At 33.8% G+C, this 15,461-nt stretch overlaps 1 protein-coding gene across 5 annotated transcripts in view; it reads right to left on the bottom strand.

Moving 5' to 3' along the window:
• Window positions 1-15,461, bottom strand: part of FASTKD1 (FAST kinase domains 1) — a 50,468-nt gene that overhangs the window by 8,005 nt on the left and 27,002 nt on the right. For all 5 annotated transcript variants that reach the window (XM_029934433.1, XM_029934432.1, XM_029934435.1 and 2 more), the window contains 7 exons: window positions 14,806-15,204; window positions 12,960-13,070; window positions 11,493-11,624; window positions 4,485-4,971; window positions 3,336-3,450; window positions 1,057-1,185; window positions 103-234 (listed from right to left, as the gene is read on the bottom strand). In XM_029934433.1, coding sequence (XP_029790293.1) covers window positions 103-234; window positions 1,057-1,185; window positions 3,336-3,450; window positions 4,485-4,971; window positions 11,493-11,624; window positions 12,960-13,070; window positions 14,806-15,204 — 1,505 coding nt within the window. The remainder of the gene's footprint in view (window positions 1-102; window positions 235-1,056; window positions 1,186-3,335; window positions 3,451-4,484; window positions 4,972-11,492; window positions 11,625-12,959; window positions 13,071-14,805; window positions 15,205-15,461) is intronic.

Below are 15,461 nucleotides of genomic sequence, written 5' to 3'. Positions count from 1 at the left end.
GTACTCAGAGCAACTCTGGTGTCAGAGTTAGGCTTAGCAAGGTACTGCCTAAAGTTTACTTTGGAATTGAACTTTGCTGTCTGACCCAAAGAAAACTCAAACCTTTATTATACTGTTGTTGGCAGAAGCGGTCATGAAACCATGGAATCTGATACTCGGGACACTCCAAGCAGACTGCTCTATTTAATTCCATGAGACGTAACTGGACCCTCATACTTAGAGATGAACACAAAACTGAAAACAAAAATAAAACATTAATGGATTTTGACAGGTTTTTCACATTTATTTATCCCCACTATTTGCTAGTACTTTTATTCTCATATTGTAAAATTGCTTCATTTGCACACACATGCTTTATGTTTTTAAATTATTCAATGGCATGATTAGGAACAACTCCTATGTTGTCTTCATTAATCAAAAATATTAGAACTACATTTTTTAAAATACTACCAAAGAATTTTCATTGACCTAATATTTTACATTCGGAACCTATCCCAAAGAAACAAAGATCAGGTCAATGATTTGTAACAATCATTATTTATAATAATGAAGAACTGGAAACAACCTACATGATAACAAGTGTTATCACATTTGTATCATGACAGACTATACATATACTAAAAAAATCATGCCATTGAAAAATACCTAATGGCATGCAGAACTCTTCAAAATATAGTTCCAAAATATATGTAAAGTAGTTCCAAAAAATATACCAAAGACAATATATAAAAGTGAATATGTAAGTAATCCAAATTTGTTTTAAAATACATATAGATACATAAACATACACATAAGATCAGGAGAGAGACAGAAAAGAAAGATACACCTCAAACCTTTATTTAAAGTGATAGTTTCGCTTGGCAGTAAGATTATGAGCAGTATTTTAGTTTCGGTTTTATACTTTTTTATGTTTTCCAAGTTTTCTACAAGAAGCAGGAAATACTCTTATAAACAGAGGGACGTATATTAATATTTAAGTGCTTCAGTAGAGGTAGAGTTGAAACTTGGATATAAAGTACAAGTAATAACTTGATAAATTAAAATGTAGATACATACGTTCAAGTTGAGAATCCATTTTGGCTAAGAATTTGATGTTAAAAATAGCCTGCAGCAGATCTTCTGGAAAATATTCAAGTGTGGCCAAAGAGAAACCAAGAAACACTAACATGACAGGATCCAATACACCTAAAACAAAATTAACATTAAAAAATTTATAACGTACAGCCACCTTACATATACATAAGTACGCACTTTATTCAGGTCAAACCAGGTTTTTAAAAAATAATACAAACACAGCCTTTTTTTTCAATACAAACCTAGCCCTGACAAAACTAATCTATACGTTATGAGACAGGATAGTGGTGAACTGCTTACCTTTGGGTAGGAGTAGAATAGGAAAGGGGGACAGGAGAGAAGGACACTGTGGTAACACAGTTTCTTCACCTGGATCAGATTCCTTGACTGATTCAATTTGTATAAATTCATACTACATGCTAAGGATATGTAAATATTCCTGTATTATTATTTTACTTCCATTAAAAGTGTTTTAAATTGCTTTTGAAAAGAGAAAGAATTCAAAACAAAAGGTCAATAGTGTATGTAAAAAGTGGTCCTGGTCTTGATAAATTGATGGTAACTATAATATTGCTCAGAATGTGTTAGGTATTGGGGCCTCTGGGTGGCTAGCTCGGTTGAGCCACCAATTCTAGATATCTGCTCAGGTCATGATCTCGCAGTCATGAGATCAAGCCTCACGTCAGGCTCCTCCCTTCCGCTCTGCCCCTCTTTCTTCCTCTCCCCCACTCGTGCGTGCACACGCTCGCTCGCTCTCAAAGTATATAAATAAACTTAAATAAAAGAGAATGTGTTAGGTATCATTCCAAGAACTTTACATACATATTAGCTCATTGAAATCTCACTTCACTATACGGCAGGAACAATTATTATCTCCTGTTTGTAAATAAGTAGACAAAGGCACAGAGAAGTTAGATGACTTGCCTAAAGTCATCCAGTTAGCAGCAAGTGGAGGCCAGACTACTATACTGTGCTGCTAGGTAGGGATCTCAAATACGCAGGCCGAGTGTAGACACATGTGAAGCTCAGGTTTCATACAGCACCTCATCCCTTTCCTGTCCCCCAACAGCACACATATGTCCCAGAGTACAAGACTGAGGTTATTTAGCTCATTTGCTTCATCCAAGACACATTTCTGATGAGAAGGAAAAGGTCCCTATTGGTAGCAATATTCTTAGAAAGGACAACAAAAATGTTAAATCTTTTCTTCTGGATTTTTTTGCTGAGTCTACTTAATAAATCAAAATCAAGTCATAAATGAGGTTAATAGTAACTGGTCAAAATGATATTTGTTCAATAAAATTGTCATACCATTATTTAAAATTTTACTTATAAAGGCCTCCAAGAATTTGCCAAACATTCTCTTAGTAGTCTTAAAAAATCAAAGCTATATTTCTCAACCTTTATTCTCTTAAATGCTTTATTTTATTTTATTTTTTAAAAAGGATGTCCTTTCATTTCCTTCTGGTTGTGGACACAAGACTGAACAAGTGGGAGAGCACACTCTAAGTCTCAGATTCAAGTCTCCTCTTTCTATACACAGCTCTGTTCCTAAAAAGGGGTGTATGTGAATGCCATACATGCATACATCAATTCAGGACTAAATATATACATATCACAACAGCCCATTTTATTTGTCTATTTGCAGACAAAGTAGTATCAGACACAGTCCTCATATCATAGTATCAGTCAATGACAAGGGAAAGAAAAAAAAACAATATTTAGACTATAGGAGACTAAAGAGATCATCCTAATGCAATGGGTGGTCCTTGATTAGATCCTGGATCCAAAATAACCATTCTGATGGGTATTTGGAGTACCACGGACTGTGTATTAGATTTTAGGGACTATTCATTTTCTTAGGTGTGATAACTGCATTGTGGTGAAGTGGTCATTGTTTTTAGGAGGTTTATGCTGAAGCAATTGGGGTAAAGGGACACAATGCTTACAACTTACTGTGAAATGACTCTGAAAAAAATAAGACAGCAAGAGAAATATAAACACTAAAGCAAATATGATAAAATGTTAACAATTACTGAATCTGCCCATTGAGTATATAGGGGCTCTTTGATTCTTTCCATGTTTTCAAGTTTGACATTTTTTCATAATAAAAATATTTCAAAAATGGTTACAAACATTTTTTTAGGTCTAGAACTCATGGCTGTTATGGTTACCCCTTAAATGAAGGGTATCTCTTATCAGAGTGGCAATGGTATCCAGCAACTTACTTATCAATGTACTGCCAAACAGTATATACCTACTTAAGTGAGAATGAAGGTGTTGAATGCAAATTCCAAAAAATTCATCTCTTTGAGGTGGATCATAGTTCAAGATGCTAAATGGAAGAATAATAGCAAAGATCGCAAAAGGATGGATCTGTATAAACACAACAAAATATTATAGTTTAAACTTCAGTAAAACTAAATTTTAACCTTATTATTATTTTAGGTAGAAATTTTTTCTAACACGCCGATAGTTAAATGAACATGCCTACAGTAAAATGATAAATGCAGCACTACTTACTAATTTTTCCACTCTGCTATAATCTCCTGACTCCTACCACTAGTTTCTAGTAACTATAAGTATCAATGCAGAAAAAATTAATCAGATAATCTGCAAATTAATTTTGTTAGGTGTAAAATCCTGTTCCAGGATTCATTAGTCATTACTAAAGAATAGGAAATAGTATCACTAATTTCTGTCATATCAACACATTATATAGACTCATTATATAATGTAATTAAGGGAGTTAATTAGTTTATAATCATTAGAATTTATTTCTCTTTCATTAATTAATTTTTTAATTTCATTATTCATTCATTCATCCAAAACTTAATGACTGCCAGGTACAAGAGACTTTTATTTTAATTTGGGAGAAATATTGTCTTGTAAGTAAAAGCCTTATTTGATACAGACAAGAGATTTTAATAAGTGAGTTTCTTCTCACATAATCTGAAAAGCAACGTTTTACAAGTTCCAGAAATAAATTTGTAAGAAAACACACTGACAACTTAAAAATACACAAGTCAGTGTATACCTTATATTTTTCTCATTTTTCACACTTATGCTTTTGAATGGAGTCGTTCTTAGTAAAAGTAGTATCACAGGATTATAGAAATAAGAAAAAAAACCCATTCATACTCCACTTTCCTAATACAAGTACTATTAAGTATTTCCTTCTAAATAATGAAATTTGACTACAGATCCTAAAAATATTGTAGTGAACCAAAAGATGACTGCTAATCTCCCCAAATCTACACTACTGAAGGAAGAAACTTTAGAGGAACAAATTGCAGAACCAGACCCTAGAATTTGATTTTTAATCTTCAAATTCCAGTTAAGTCCTCAAAATACTTAAGATGCACATTTATGTTTTTAGAAATGGACAACTACATAAAACTCAATTTCACCTTTTCAATCTGCTGAAGGACCAATGAGGCCATCCTATCAAGTAGCAAAGTACTGAGGTAGTTAGTTTTAGATATAAAAGATGCAATCTCGGCAACATTTTTGTAATTAATTTCATCCACCAAACGGTGTAAGGCAGCAACTGTTTCTTCAAGAAGTGACTCGGCAAACCATTCTCCTTTTAAAGATCTAACTTCTTCCCATAACAGATTCAAATTGGTGCATTTTTGTAGTCTCTGAAGACCATAGTGATCTAGTTTTTGAAGTAGTTTCAATTGTTTCCCAGAAGTATTATCCAGATACGTGCAATCGTAATAAATCCATCTCAAAACAGATGTGGCGAAACTATTCAGGTCAGTTAGGTCACACTGTGGTAAAACTGCTTCAATTCGAGATATCACCAGTTCATCTAGGTGAGTAGATGGAAGAATGGAAAGGGCAGAGACCAGGACAGAAATCTCCCTAGGTGTAACACTAATTTTCAAATAACTACAAAGGAAGGGGGAGAAAATGAAAAGAACAAAATCAATAAATCAGCAACAAAAATGAAATATATTTAAAGTCTAAATATATAATTATTATTATAATTAGTAGGTATGGTAGGCTTAAAATACAAGTTAGTTTAAGATAAATTCAAGGATAACAGGTCCACAAAAGTTTACTAAGAGAAGTCTTAAGATTTTCTAGGGCACATCCTAAATATTTTCGGCAAAAACGAAACCGTAGTCCCTAGCAAACCAATCTCAGTTGGTCAGTTAACATTAGTTAACTTTCCGCTAGTGCTATATAGGAAGTCCAACCTTAAAAACACAGAAAACACGGAACATACAAGTGACCCCATTTTCTACTTTTCCCCGAATTCCCATGAGAACAGTCTCACCCCCCAGCATAAGATTCCTGCCACCAGGACAGCAATTGTTAAGTTGCAAATAGAAAACAGAGCTTTAAAGACTCTTTTGGCTTAGATATACTAAAAGAAAAAATCATTTCTGAATTAAAACAAAGTTGTTGAGCTACTTTTTAAAATATTAAATTAGTATATTAAAATAATCATAATAGTTAATGCTAGCAAGGGTCCATCAACACGAGCATTTTAAATCGGAAAAGCAATTATATCATTCGATATGGTCAATTCCTATCTAGGAAACTAGACTAAGAAAATAATCTAAAATGTGGGCAAATGTAAACCAGACTTAAATTTAAAACAAAATCTTTTAGGGGTGCCTGGGTGCCTCAGTCGTTTCAGCTCAAGTCATGATCTCACAGTTTGTGGGTTCAAGCCTCACCTCAGGCTCTGTGCTGACAGCTCAGAGCCTGGAGCCTGCTTCAGATTCTGTGTCTCCCTCTCTTTCTGCCCCTCCCCCATTCATTCTCTGTTTCTGTCACTCTCTCTCTCAATAAATAAACATTAAAAATTTTTTTAATTTTTTATATATAGAATTATGAAAGAAAAATAAGATGCTAGCAAAGATTTGTGTTACATTAATTCATTATAGTTTTACATGGCTAAAATTTGAAAACTAAATATTCAATGACAGAACACTTAAGTGAATTATTGTGTAGTCATATAATAGGTAATATCCAGTCATAAAAAAATTTACAAATAGTTCTAAATAATGTGAGAAAATGCTAAGTGGGTAAGGTTAAGTGCGGGGAAAAGTACAAAACTGTATTCTCAACTAGGAGAAAAAAAAATTTTATACACACACATGTTAAGTACATATCACAAATAATAAACCAAGCTGTTGTCAGTGGATGAATGAGTTTAGGAATGATTTTTATTTTCTTCTTTATACTTTTTTCTACTTTCCAAAATTTGAAAAATAATTGTTATATAATGTTTGGCCCAGTGCCTGACACAAAGTAGGTACTCAATTAGTACTAAATGAATATTTTATTATTATAACCACAAAAAATAAATACACCCTTTTATGTAAAGAAAGAAAGCCCCAAAAGCTATATCTGTTTGCAGAACTGACGTGAGAGATAGATAGAACTCTCAATATTTGCAACCTTGTGATACTTGTCTAAAAGTAAACTCCCAACAGATATGATCTCTTCAACCTCCACTTGATGTTTTTCTTGGAAATATTTCCTCAAATTCCAAAACTTACATGTGCATGCATGTTCACTTACAATACCACCACATACCCACCAAGATGGTTAATGAGAAAATAAAAATACACAAGTACTGGCGGGGACATGGAATAGGAATGCTCACATTCTTCTGGTGGGAATATAAACTGGTACAGCCACTCAAGAAAACCATTTACCAGGATTTACTGAGGATAGACATATATTTACTCTATGAACCAAAAATTATACTCCTTGGTAAATATCTACAGAAGTTCATACATATGTTTACTAAAAGATACACATGAGGATATTCATAACAGCACTATTCATAATAGCCCCAAACTGAAAACAAAATATCCATTGTCTGTAAAATGAATAAAAATATTTTTGTTATACTCTTACAAAGAGAATACCATACAACAAAAACATGGGTGAATCTCATAAACATAATATTGAGCCAAAAGAAGCCAGACACAAAATAGACAAAACTAATCCAGGCAGTTAGAACTAGGTGTAGTAGAAGATAGAATCCACAAAAACAACTGAAAAGATCAATGAAACCAAAAGTTGGTTTTTTGAAAAAATAAACAAAATTGATAAACCTCTAGCTAGGCTCCTCAGAAAGAAAAGAGAGAACATTCAGATAGACAAAATCATGAAGGAAAATGGATCTATTACAACAGATCCTTTGGAAATACAAGCAATCATCAGAGATTACTATGAAAAATTACATGCCAACAAACTGGACAATCTAGAAGAAACGGACAAATTCCTAAATGCACATGCACTACCAAAATTCAAATGGGAAGAGATAGAAAATCTAACAGACCCATAACCAGTGAAGAAATCAAATCAATTATCAAAAATTTCCCAACCAATAAAAGCCCAGGACCAGATGCCTTCCCAGAGGAATTCTACCAGACATTTAAAGCAGAGTTAACACTGATCCTTCTCAAGTTATTCCAAAAAATAGAAATGGAAGGAAGATTTCCGGACTCATTGTAGGAAGCAAATAGCACTTTGATTCCTAAGCCAGGCAGAGACCCAACAAAAAAAGAGAACTACAGGCCAATATCCTTAATGAATACAGATGCAAAAATGCTCAACAAGATACTAGCAAATCAGTCAACAGCATATAAAAGGAATTATCCATTATGATCAAGTGGGATTCATTCCTGGGTTACAAGGCTGGTTCAATATTCACAAATCCATCAATTAAATCACATTAATGAAAGAAAAGAAAAAAAACATATGACCCAACATATGATCCTGTTGATAGATGTAGAAAAAGCACTTGACAAAATACAACATCTTTTCTTAATAAAAGCCCTCGAGAAAGTCGGGATAGAAGGAACTTACTTAAACATCATAAAAGCCATTTATGAAAAGCCCACAGCTAATGTTATCCTCAATGGGGGAAAATTGAGAGCTTTCCCCCTGAAATCAGGGACATGACAGGGATGTCCACTCTCACCAAAATGAAATAAAAGGCATCAGATTGGCAAAGATGAAGTCAAACTTTCACTTTTCGCTGATGACATGATACTCTACATGGGAAACCCCATCGACTCCACCAGAAGCCTTTTAGAATTGATCAATGAATTCAGTAAAGTTGCAGGGTACAACTTATACACCAAAAATGAAGCAGCAGAAAGAGAAATCAAGAAATGGATCCCATTCACAATTACATGAAAAATCATAAAACACCTAGGAATAAACCTAACCAAAGATGTAAAGGACCTATATGCTGAAAACTATAGAAGACTTATGAAGGAAATTGAAGAAGACACAAAGGAATGGAAAAACGTTCTATGCTCATGGATTGGAAGAATAAACATTGTTACGATGTTATTATTACCCAAAGCAATTTACACATTCAATGCAATCCCCATCAAAGTTGCACCAACATTCTTCTCAAAGCTAGAACAAACTATCTTAAAATTCATATGGAACCACAAAAAACCCCGAATAGCCAAAGTAATATTGAAGAAGAAAACCAAAACAGGAGGCATCACAATCCCAGACTTTAGTCTCTACTACAAAGCTGTCATCATCAAGACAGTGTGGTATTGGCACAAAAACAGACACATGGGCCAATGAAATAGAATAGAGAGCCCAGAACTGGACCCACAAGTGTATGGTCAATTAATCTTTGACAAAACAGGAAAGAGTATCTAGTGGAAAAACAGCCTCAACAGGTGGTATTGGGAGAGCTGGACAGCAACATGTAGAAGAAAGAAACTAGATGACTTTCTTACACCATTCACAAATATAAACTCAAAATGGATAAAGGACCTGAATGTGAGACAGGAAACCATCAAAACCCTAGAGAAGAAAGCAGGAAATAGTCTCCTTGACCTCAATCGCAGCAATTTCCTCCTCGACACATCCCCAAAGGCAAGGGAATCAAGAACAAAAATGAACTATTGGGACCTCATCAAGATAAAAGGCTTCTGCACTGCAAAGGAAACAATCAATAGAACTAATAGGCAACTGACAGAATGGGAAATGGCATATCGGATAAAGGGCTAGTATCCAAAATCTACAAGGAACTCACTAAACTCCATACCCGAAAAACAAGTAATCCAGTGAAGAAATGGGCAGATCTGAACAGACACTTCTCCAAAGAGGACATTCACATGGCCAAGAGGCACATGAAAAGATGCTCAGCGTCACTCAGCATTAGGGAAATACAAATCAAAACCACACTGAGATACCACCTCACACCAGTCAGAGTGGCTAAAATGAACAAATCAAGAGACTAAAGATGCTGGCAAGGATGTGGAGAAATGGGCACCCTCCTGCACTGTTGGTGGGAATGTAAACTGGTGTAGCCATTCTGGAAAACAGTATGGAGGTTCCTCAAAAAACTATCAGTAGAACTCCCATATGACCCAGCAATAACACTGCCAGGGATTTACCCAAAGGATGCAGAAGTACTAATGCATAGGAGGACATGTATCCCAATGTTCATAGCGGCACTTTCAACAATAGCCAAATCATGGAAAGAGCCTTAATGTCATCACTGATGAATGGGTCAAGAAGATGTGGTATATATATAGAATGGAATACTACATGACAATGAGAAAGCATGAAATATGGCCATTTGTAGCAAAGTGGATGGACCTTGAGGGTGTCATGCTAAGCAAAATAAGTCGTGTTGAGAAGGACAGATAATGTATGTTTGCACTCACAGGTCTAACAGGAAAATCCTAATAGAGGACCATAGGGGGGAAAGAGAGTTGGGGAGAGAGAGGGACACAAATCATGAGAGACTACTGAATACTGAAAATGAACCAAGACCTGAAGGGGGTGGGGGGAAAGGGGGTAATGTTCATGGAGGGGGGCACTTGTGGGGAGAAGTACTGGGTATTATATGGAAACCAATTTGACAATAAACTTATAAATTAAAAAAAAAGAACTAGGTGTAGTAGTTAACCTGTGGGACAGAAGAAGCAGAGTAAGGAGGAGAAATGTATATTACATTTCAATATAGCAATAAATAAATAAATAAATAAAAACACCAGAAACCCCTATTATTCTAGTATATGAATTCCCTGTGCTCTCTGAATCGTTTCAGGAGCTATTTATATAAACATTTATGTGAATAGTTTAATTAAATTGTGTTCCTTCTAACATCTACTTGATATTGCTTGCACTGAAATAAGGGAAAGTGAGTGCTTATGATTTCCATACATCTCCCTACTAAGTTTTTGATAAAATTTTAAACCACAGAGATATATAAGGGCCATCCCTACTCAGAATTACTAAATTTTAACATTGTCATATCTGCTTCAAGTCATTCTATAAAGGAAATACAATATCACAGGTAAAGTAGAATTCCCTTATATGTTCCCACTTATGATCTCATTTTTCTGTTGACATACCTAGAAGCAAATAGTATTGTGTAATTTAACTTTTAAAAAGACACTGTGCAGACCAAATAAACCATGTCCTCAGGCCAGTCTATGATAATTTAGAACACAAAATTCTTCATTCAAAGGCTATATAAAATCCATGCTAAATATGAAAAGGGTTAGGAAACAATAATCCTGCATATAATTACCTTAATAAGAAGGAATTTACTTCTTCAAAAAAAGACTGAACTTTCTACTAACATACCTAATAAGCTAAATTTTCACCTGATAAAGTGCCACCTCTTATTCTTCAGTTCAAATCCTTCTTAACCTTACTGGCATATCCCTTTATTATAATAAAAATCATTTTCAACTATTTGCCATTCTTTTGATTATGGCATAGAATCCCATGTCTGGTCTTCCAGGAATCAAACTAAATCAAACTAGTATAGAAAAATGGAGGAGAAAAAGATTAATCTAGTTTTAGTTTCACTCAAGACATTATTCTGAATGTTAAAATAAAAAAATTTTAATGGAAAATTCCACTTTGACTCCATTTCCATAAATATCAATGGAAAATTGATTAACTTCCTAGTTGAAATATGAATGTGATGTCCACAGAAAAGCAGAAAATGTTAAATTACTATTCAAAAATGCTTTTTAAAGTAATATTACTCTAATATCTTATTTAAAAAATTAGAAATTAAAAAATTAATATGTCTTAAAGCAATCTAACATGCCTTAAAACAGGCAAGTAAACTCAAATGGAGTTTTGCCTTATTGGGCAGCTCCAATTTTTCGTAGTTATTCCATTCCTGCATAAAAGGGAAATGCCTTGGCTTGGGTTACTGTTATTCATGCCCTTACGAACTCCTCAACCTACTGGCTTCATTTCAAAATATACCAAGCATGAGCATTTGCAAAATGGGCATTGGAGGAAACAAGTGTGTTAATATTTTAAATAATAAGCCACTTCATTCTGCCTCCAAAAGTTCCAACAACTCTCTACATAATCAAACAAAACAAATGTTGAGCCTAGATCATAAAATAAATAAACACTTTGATTTTTAACCTTACCTATGCAGTAATTCTCTGAGTTTCACAAACAGCTCTTTACTTTGAAAATGGAGAAAAACCAGTGCTCGAGTTATCTTTAGTAACTCTATTGGTTTATAGTTATCCAAATGTTTATGCAGAATTGAAGCAATTCTAAAAAGAATAATAAAATATATAATCAATTCATTCATTTATTTATTAAACACTTACTGAGAAGCTCGTTCATGCCAGGTACACACTGTGCTAGAGAGAACAATGAGTAAAATAAGGTTTTCTGTTTGCTGTCTCAAGAAAGCGGTAGAAATATAAACAATAAAATAGAATAAGAGCTATCAATGAAGTGTGAATGAAATAATATTTAATTATTAGTAGTAAGAGGAGGGGGGTTGCCTCAGTGGCTCAATCAGTTAATTGTTCGACTCTTGATTTCGGCTCTTGTCATGATCTCATAGTTCGTGAGTTTGAAGCCCATGTCAGGCTCTATACTGACAGAGCAGAGTCTGCTTCGGATTCTCTCCCTCTCTCTCTGCCTTTTCCCCACTTGTGTGGGAATTCTCTCTCTCCCTCTTTCTCTCTCCTCTCAAAATAAATAAATAAACTTTTTAAAAATAATGAAGGGAAAAGCATAAAGTTTCACTTTCTAAATAAAAAAACTCACAAAACAGCCATCAAATTCCACATCTTCCCCACAAAAAAATCTTTACCAAGATTTACTACCAATTAGCAAAACTGATTGAATTTTCTTCCTTAAAACCCCTGGTTCTCTAAAGGAACTGATTAAAAGCAATGAGAAATGCCCCCAAGAAATGGAGCAGAAGGAATACTGTAAAAAGGAACATACAGAGGGCACTTGGGTGGCTCAGTCAGTTAAAAGTCTGATTTCAGCTTAGGTCATAATCTCACAGCTTGCGAGTTCAAGTCCCACATTGGACTTTGGGCTGACAGCTCGGAGCCTGGAACCTGCTTCAGATTCTGTATCTCCCACTCTCTCTCTGCCCCTCTCCAGCCTATGCTCTGTCCCTCTCACTGTCTGTCTGTCGGTCTCTCTCTCAAAAAATAAATAAAAATATTAAAAAATTTTAAAGGAACATATAATTGATAATAAAACATTATATATAATCTGAACTATGTATTTTTTTCTTCTTAAATTTCAAGTAAAAAAAGACAATATGTGGAGGTTATGATTTCAAGGTAACAACTATGGTGTGAAACAATTCGAGTTCTCATACATGCCCTCCACTTTCCTGGACTATAATATTCTAGCTTGAGAATAACAACAGCAGCAGGTGAAATGAAACATAATATAGACAATTTAAAAATCTCTACTTTAAAAGGCAAGCTATTTAATGAACAATGTCTTACATGTTAATTCCTTATTTCTTCAAAACCAACAGCTTAATTATAGAAAGAAATATAAGGCATCCTCAAAACAAAAGTTACTTATGAATGACAACTAATCATAATGCCATGAATTTCAGGAAAGACTACTTTTTATTCAGATGTGAATTTCTGCTTTCCATCTCTTCCATTGCTCCCATCACTGCCAAAGCTTGCTTACTGGTTAGCTCCTCTGACATCAATAATAGAGTTGATTTAAGTCTAGAAGCAAAGAAAAATATTTTTATGTTGAATAACCGATGATTAGCCTATGAAAGTTTTTTTCTTAATAACAGTTCTTAGGTAAGAACTTAGGTAAATAGAAAAGAAATAGAAACAAAAACTGAATTCTGTATGTAATTCTAATTTTCTCCCCACCTAATAGGAGATAATATAAATATTGTTGAATAAAGAAAAATATATTGTTTTCATCAAAAGAATTAAGGCTTCGGTACAATCTAACCTTAAATTATCTCTTAAAAAACATAAAAGGTTTTTAAATTGATTTTCAAATAAGATAAAGTTATAATCATTATATAACATAGTAACTCAGTGAAATTACTCAGGACTACAGAGCTAAAGAACTAAAAATTGACCATCTAGTGATAACCCAATTATTTTAAATTGAGTAAGATCTGATCAGGAAATCAATATACCTACATACTAACAGAAATCTTACCTACTAAATACTATGACACTATAAACTGAAAATTTACAAAGATGATCCATTTTGAAATCATCCAAAATTGTGCACTAATACAACTACCTACTTATAACTGTATCTTCTAGAATACTTTAGAAGTATTCATACTGGATAGCTCTATACCATCTTTTTCATCAACCTTATCAAACATTTTCAAACCCAATTTCCCCTCAAAGCTTTTCCCAGCCATTTATGTCCATATTTTTCTCTCATTTTCCTGTCTACTATCTGTATCACTAATTTGAGTTCTTATTCACAACTATATTGCAGTGCATTGTATTTATGCATTTCAATTATATATACATTTATATCCTCCCAATTGGAATATAAACTCCTTGAAGGCAGGGACCCAGTTAAATTCAACTTTTGTACTGCTTTAGAATATGAGATTCCAACAGTACTTAGTTACCAAAAAATAAATAAATAAATAATAAAATTCCAATAAAAGCTTTTTAAGTAATCATTTTGTTCCCATCTTCATACAGTCTCTTAAAATGTATCCTTAAATACCTTAATATAACTCAAAGTACTCTTAAAATTAAAACTCTCCCTGTATCCTTTGCTAACAGAGTAATGATGTAGATACCTCTATTATGCAACTCGTATAACTCCTGCTTAACTGAACCTACTAATCATAATTATCTCTTTGCTCATACCTAGTAATCATACATTAAGTTAATGTTTGCTCATCTTTATATTCCAAATAGTCTTATCTACATCAGCATCAGGCAAAACTGGAAATTCTTAAAAAATAGGAGATAGATAAAATTCACTCCAACCTGACAATGGAACATTTACCACAGTGCTTAAGAAATGCCTTTGATGACAAATATGAGAACCACAAAGCACAGAATGGTCCATTGTTAGCACTAATATAATTCTGAATATTACACACCCTATATTGGGGATAGGAGAGTCTTATACCTGTGTGTACAGCCTATCATATGGCCCAGGAAGGGAGAATAAAAACACTTAAATGGTATTCTCCACAGAGAATATCCATCACCCTTATCCTTTGTGTTGGCCACCACCAGGAAGTTATTGGTCCTTTCTCAGAATTTGGCCATAGACTAAGAGTTAGAGATGTAAATTAGAACAATCAGAGAAAGAATCAAGGAGCAGACATATGAGATGTCTCCCTTCCAGGACTGAAAGAGATGTTATCTGTGCCTTCCAGAACTGCAAGGAGGTCTAAACCTGCAAAGCCCCATAGAGTCTCACCAAGAAAAATAAAGCATTTTGAGCTAAACTTACTGTTTCTTTTCTTCAGGTCCTGCCATGGGTCCCAATGCTACAAACAGTTTTACAAAGCTATCAGGGTGATCGGACAGAGGAATCATTTCAGTTAGCCTCTTTTTAGCCATTTTAATAAATTCAAAACTATGAAACTGCAGAGAGTGGTATAGACTAAGTATTTTACTGATGGAGTCCAAATCTAGGTGGTTTATGTTGCTTAAAAACACTATATTACACTTTTCTAATAGTGGGTAATAACTATATTTAATATTTCGAAGAAATTGTACTATTCTTCTTGCAACGTTGACCTGGGAAGAATCTATGGCATCAAAAAGATGTTCTGTTTTGTTCACTAATTGGTCTTGAAAACATCGTGATATTAAAGAAGACATGCTGACCATCAGTATAGACAAGGACCTGCAAAGGAAAAAAATGCAAAGATATTTACATTAATTAAAAACAAAAAAAATTCTAAAACTAAATAATAAGATATGGAAAAGAACTAGCTAAAATATTACAGGTTTTATATCACAAAATGATTCCTTTACTTATGGGACTTGAAAACAGATCTAGTAATCTAGACTTTAGATTTTTTTTAAAAAACATTGACACATGTACCCCAATGTTCATAGCAGCAATGTCAACAATAGCCAAAACATGGAAAAAGCCTAAAT

This window comes from Suricata suricatta, chromosome 3, assembly GCF_006229205.1.
Source record: "Suricata suricatta isolate VVHF042 chromosome 3, meerkat_22Aug2017_6uvM2_HiC, whole genome shotgun sequence".
Classification (NCBI taxonomy): domain Eukaryota; kingdom Metazoa; phylum Chordata; class Mammalia; order Carnivora; family Herpestidae; genus Suricata; species Suricata suricatta.
Note: the sequence above shows the minus strand (reverse complement) of the source record. Positions and strands in the feature narration are given on the sequence as shown.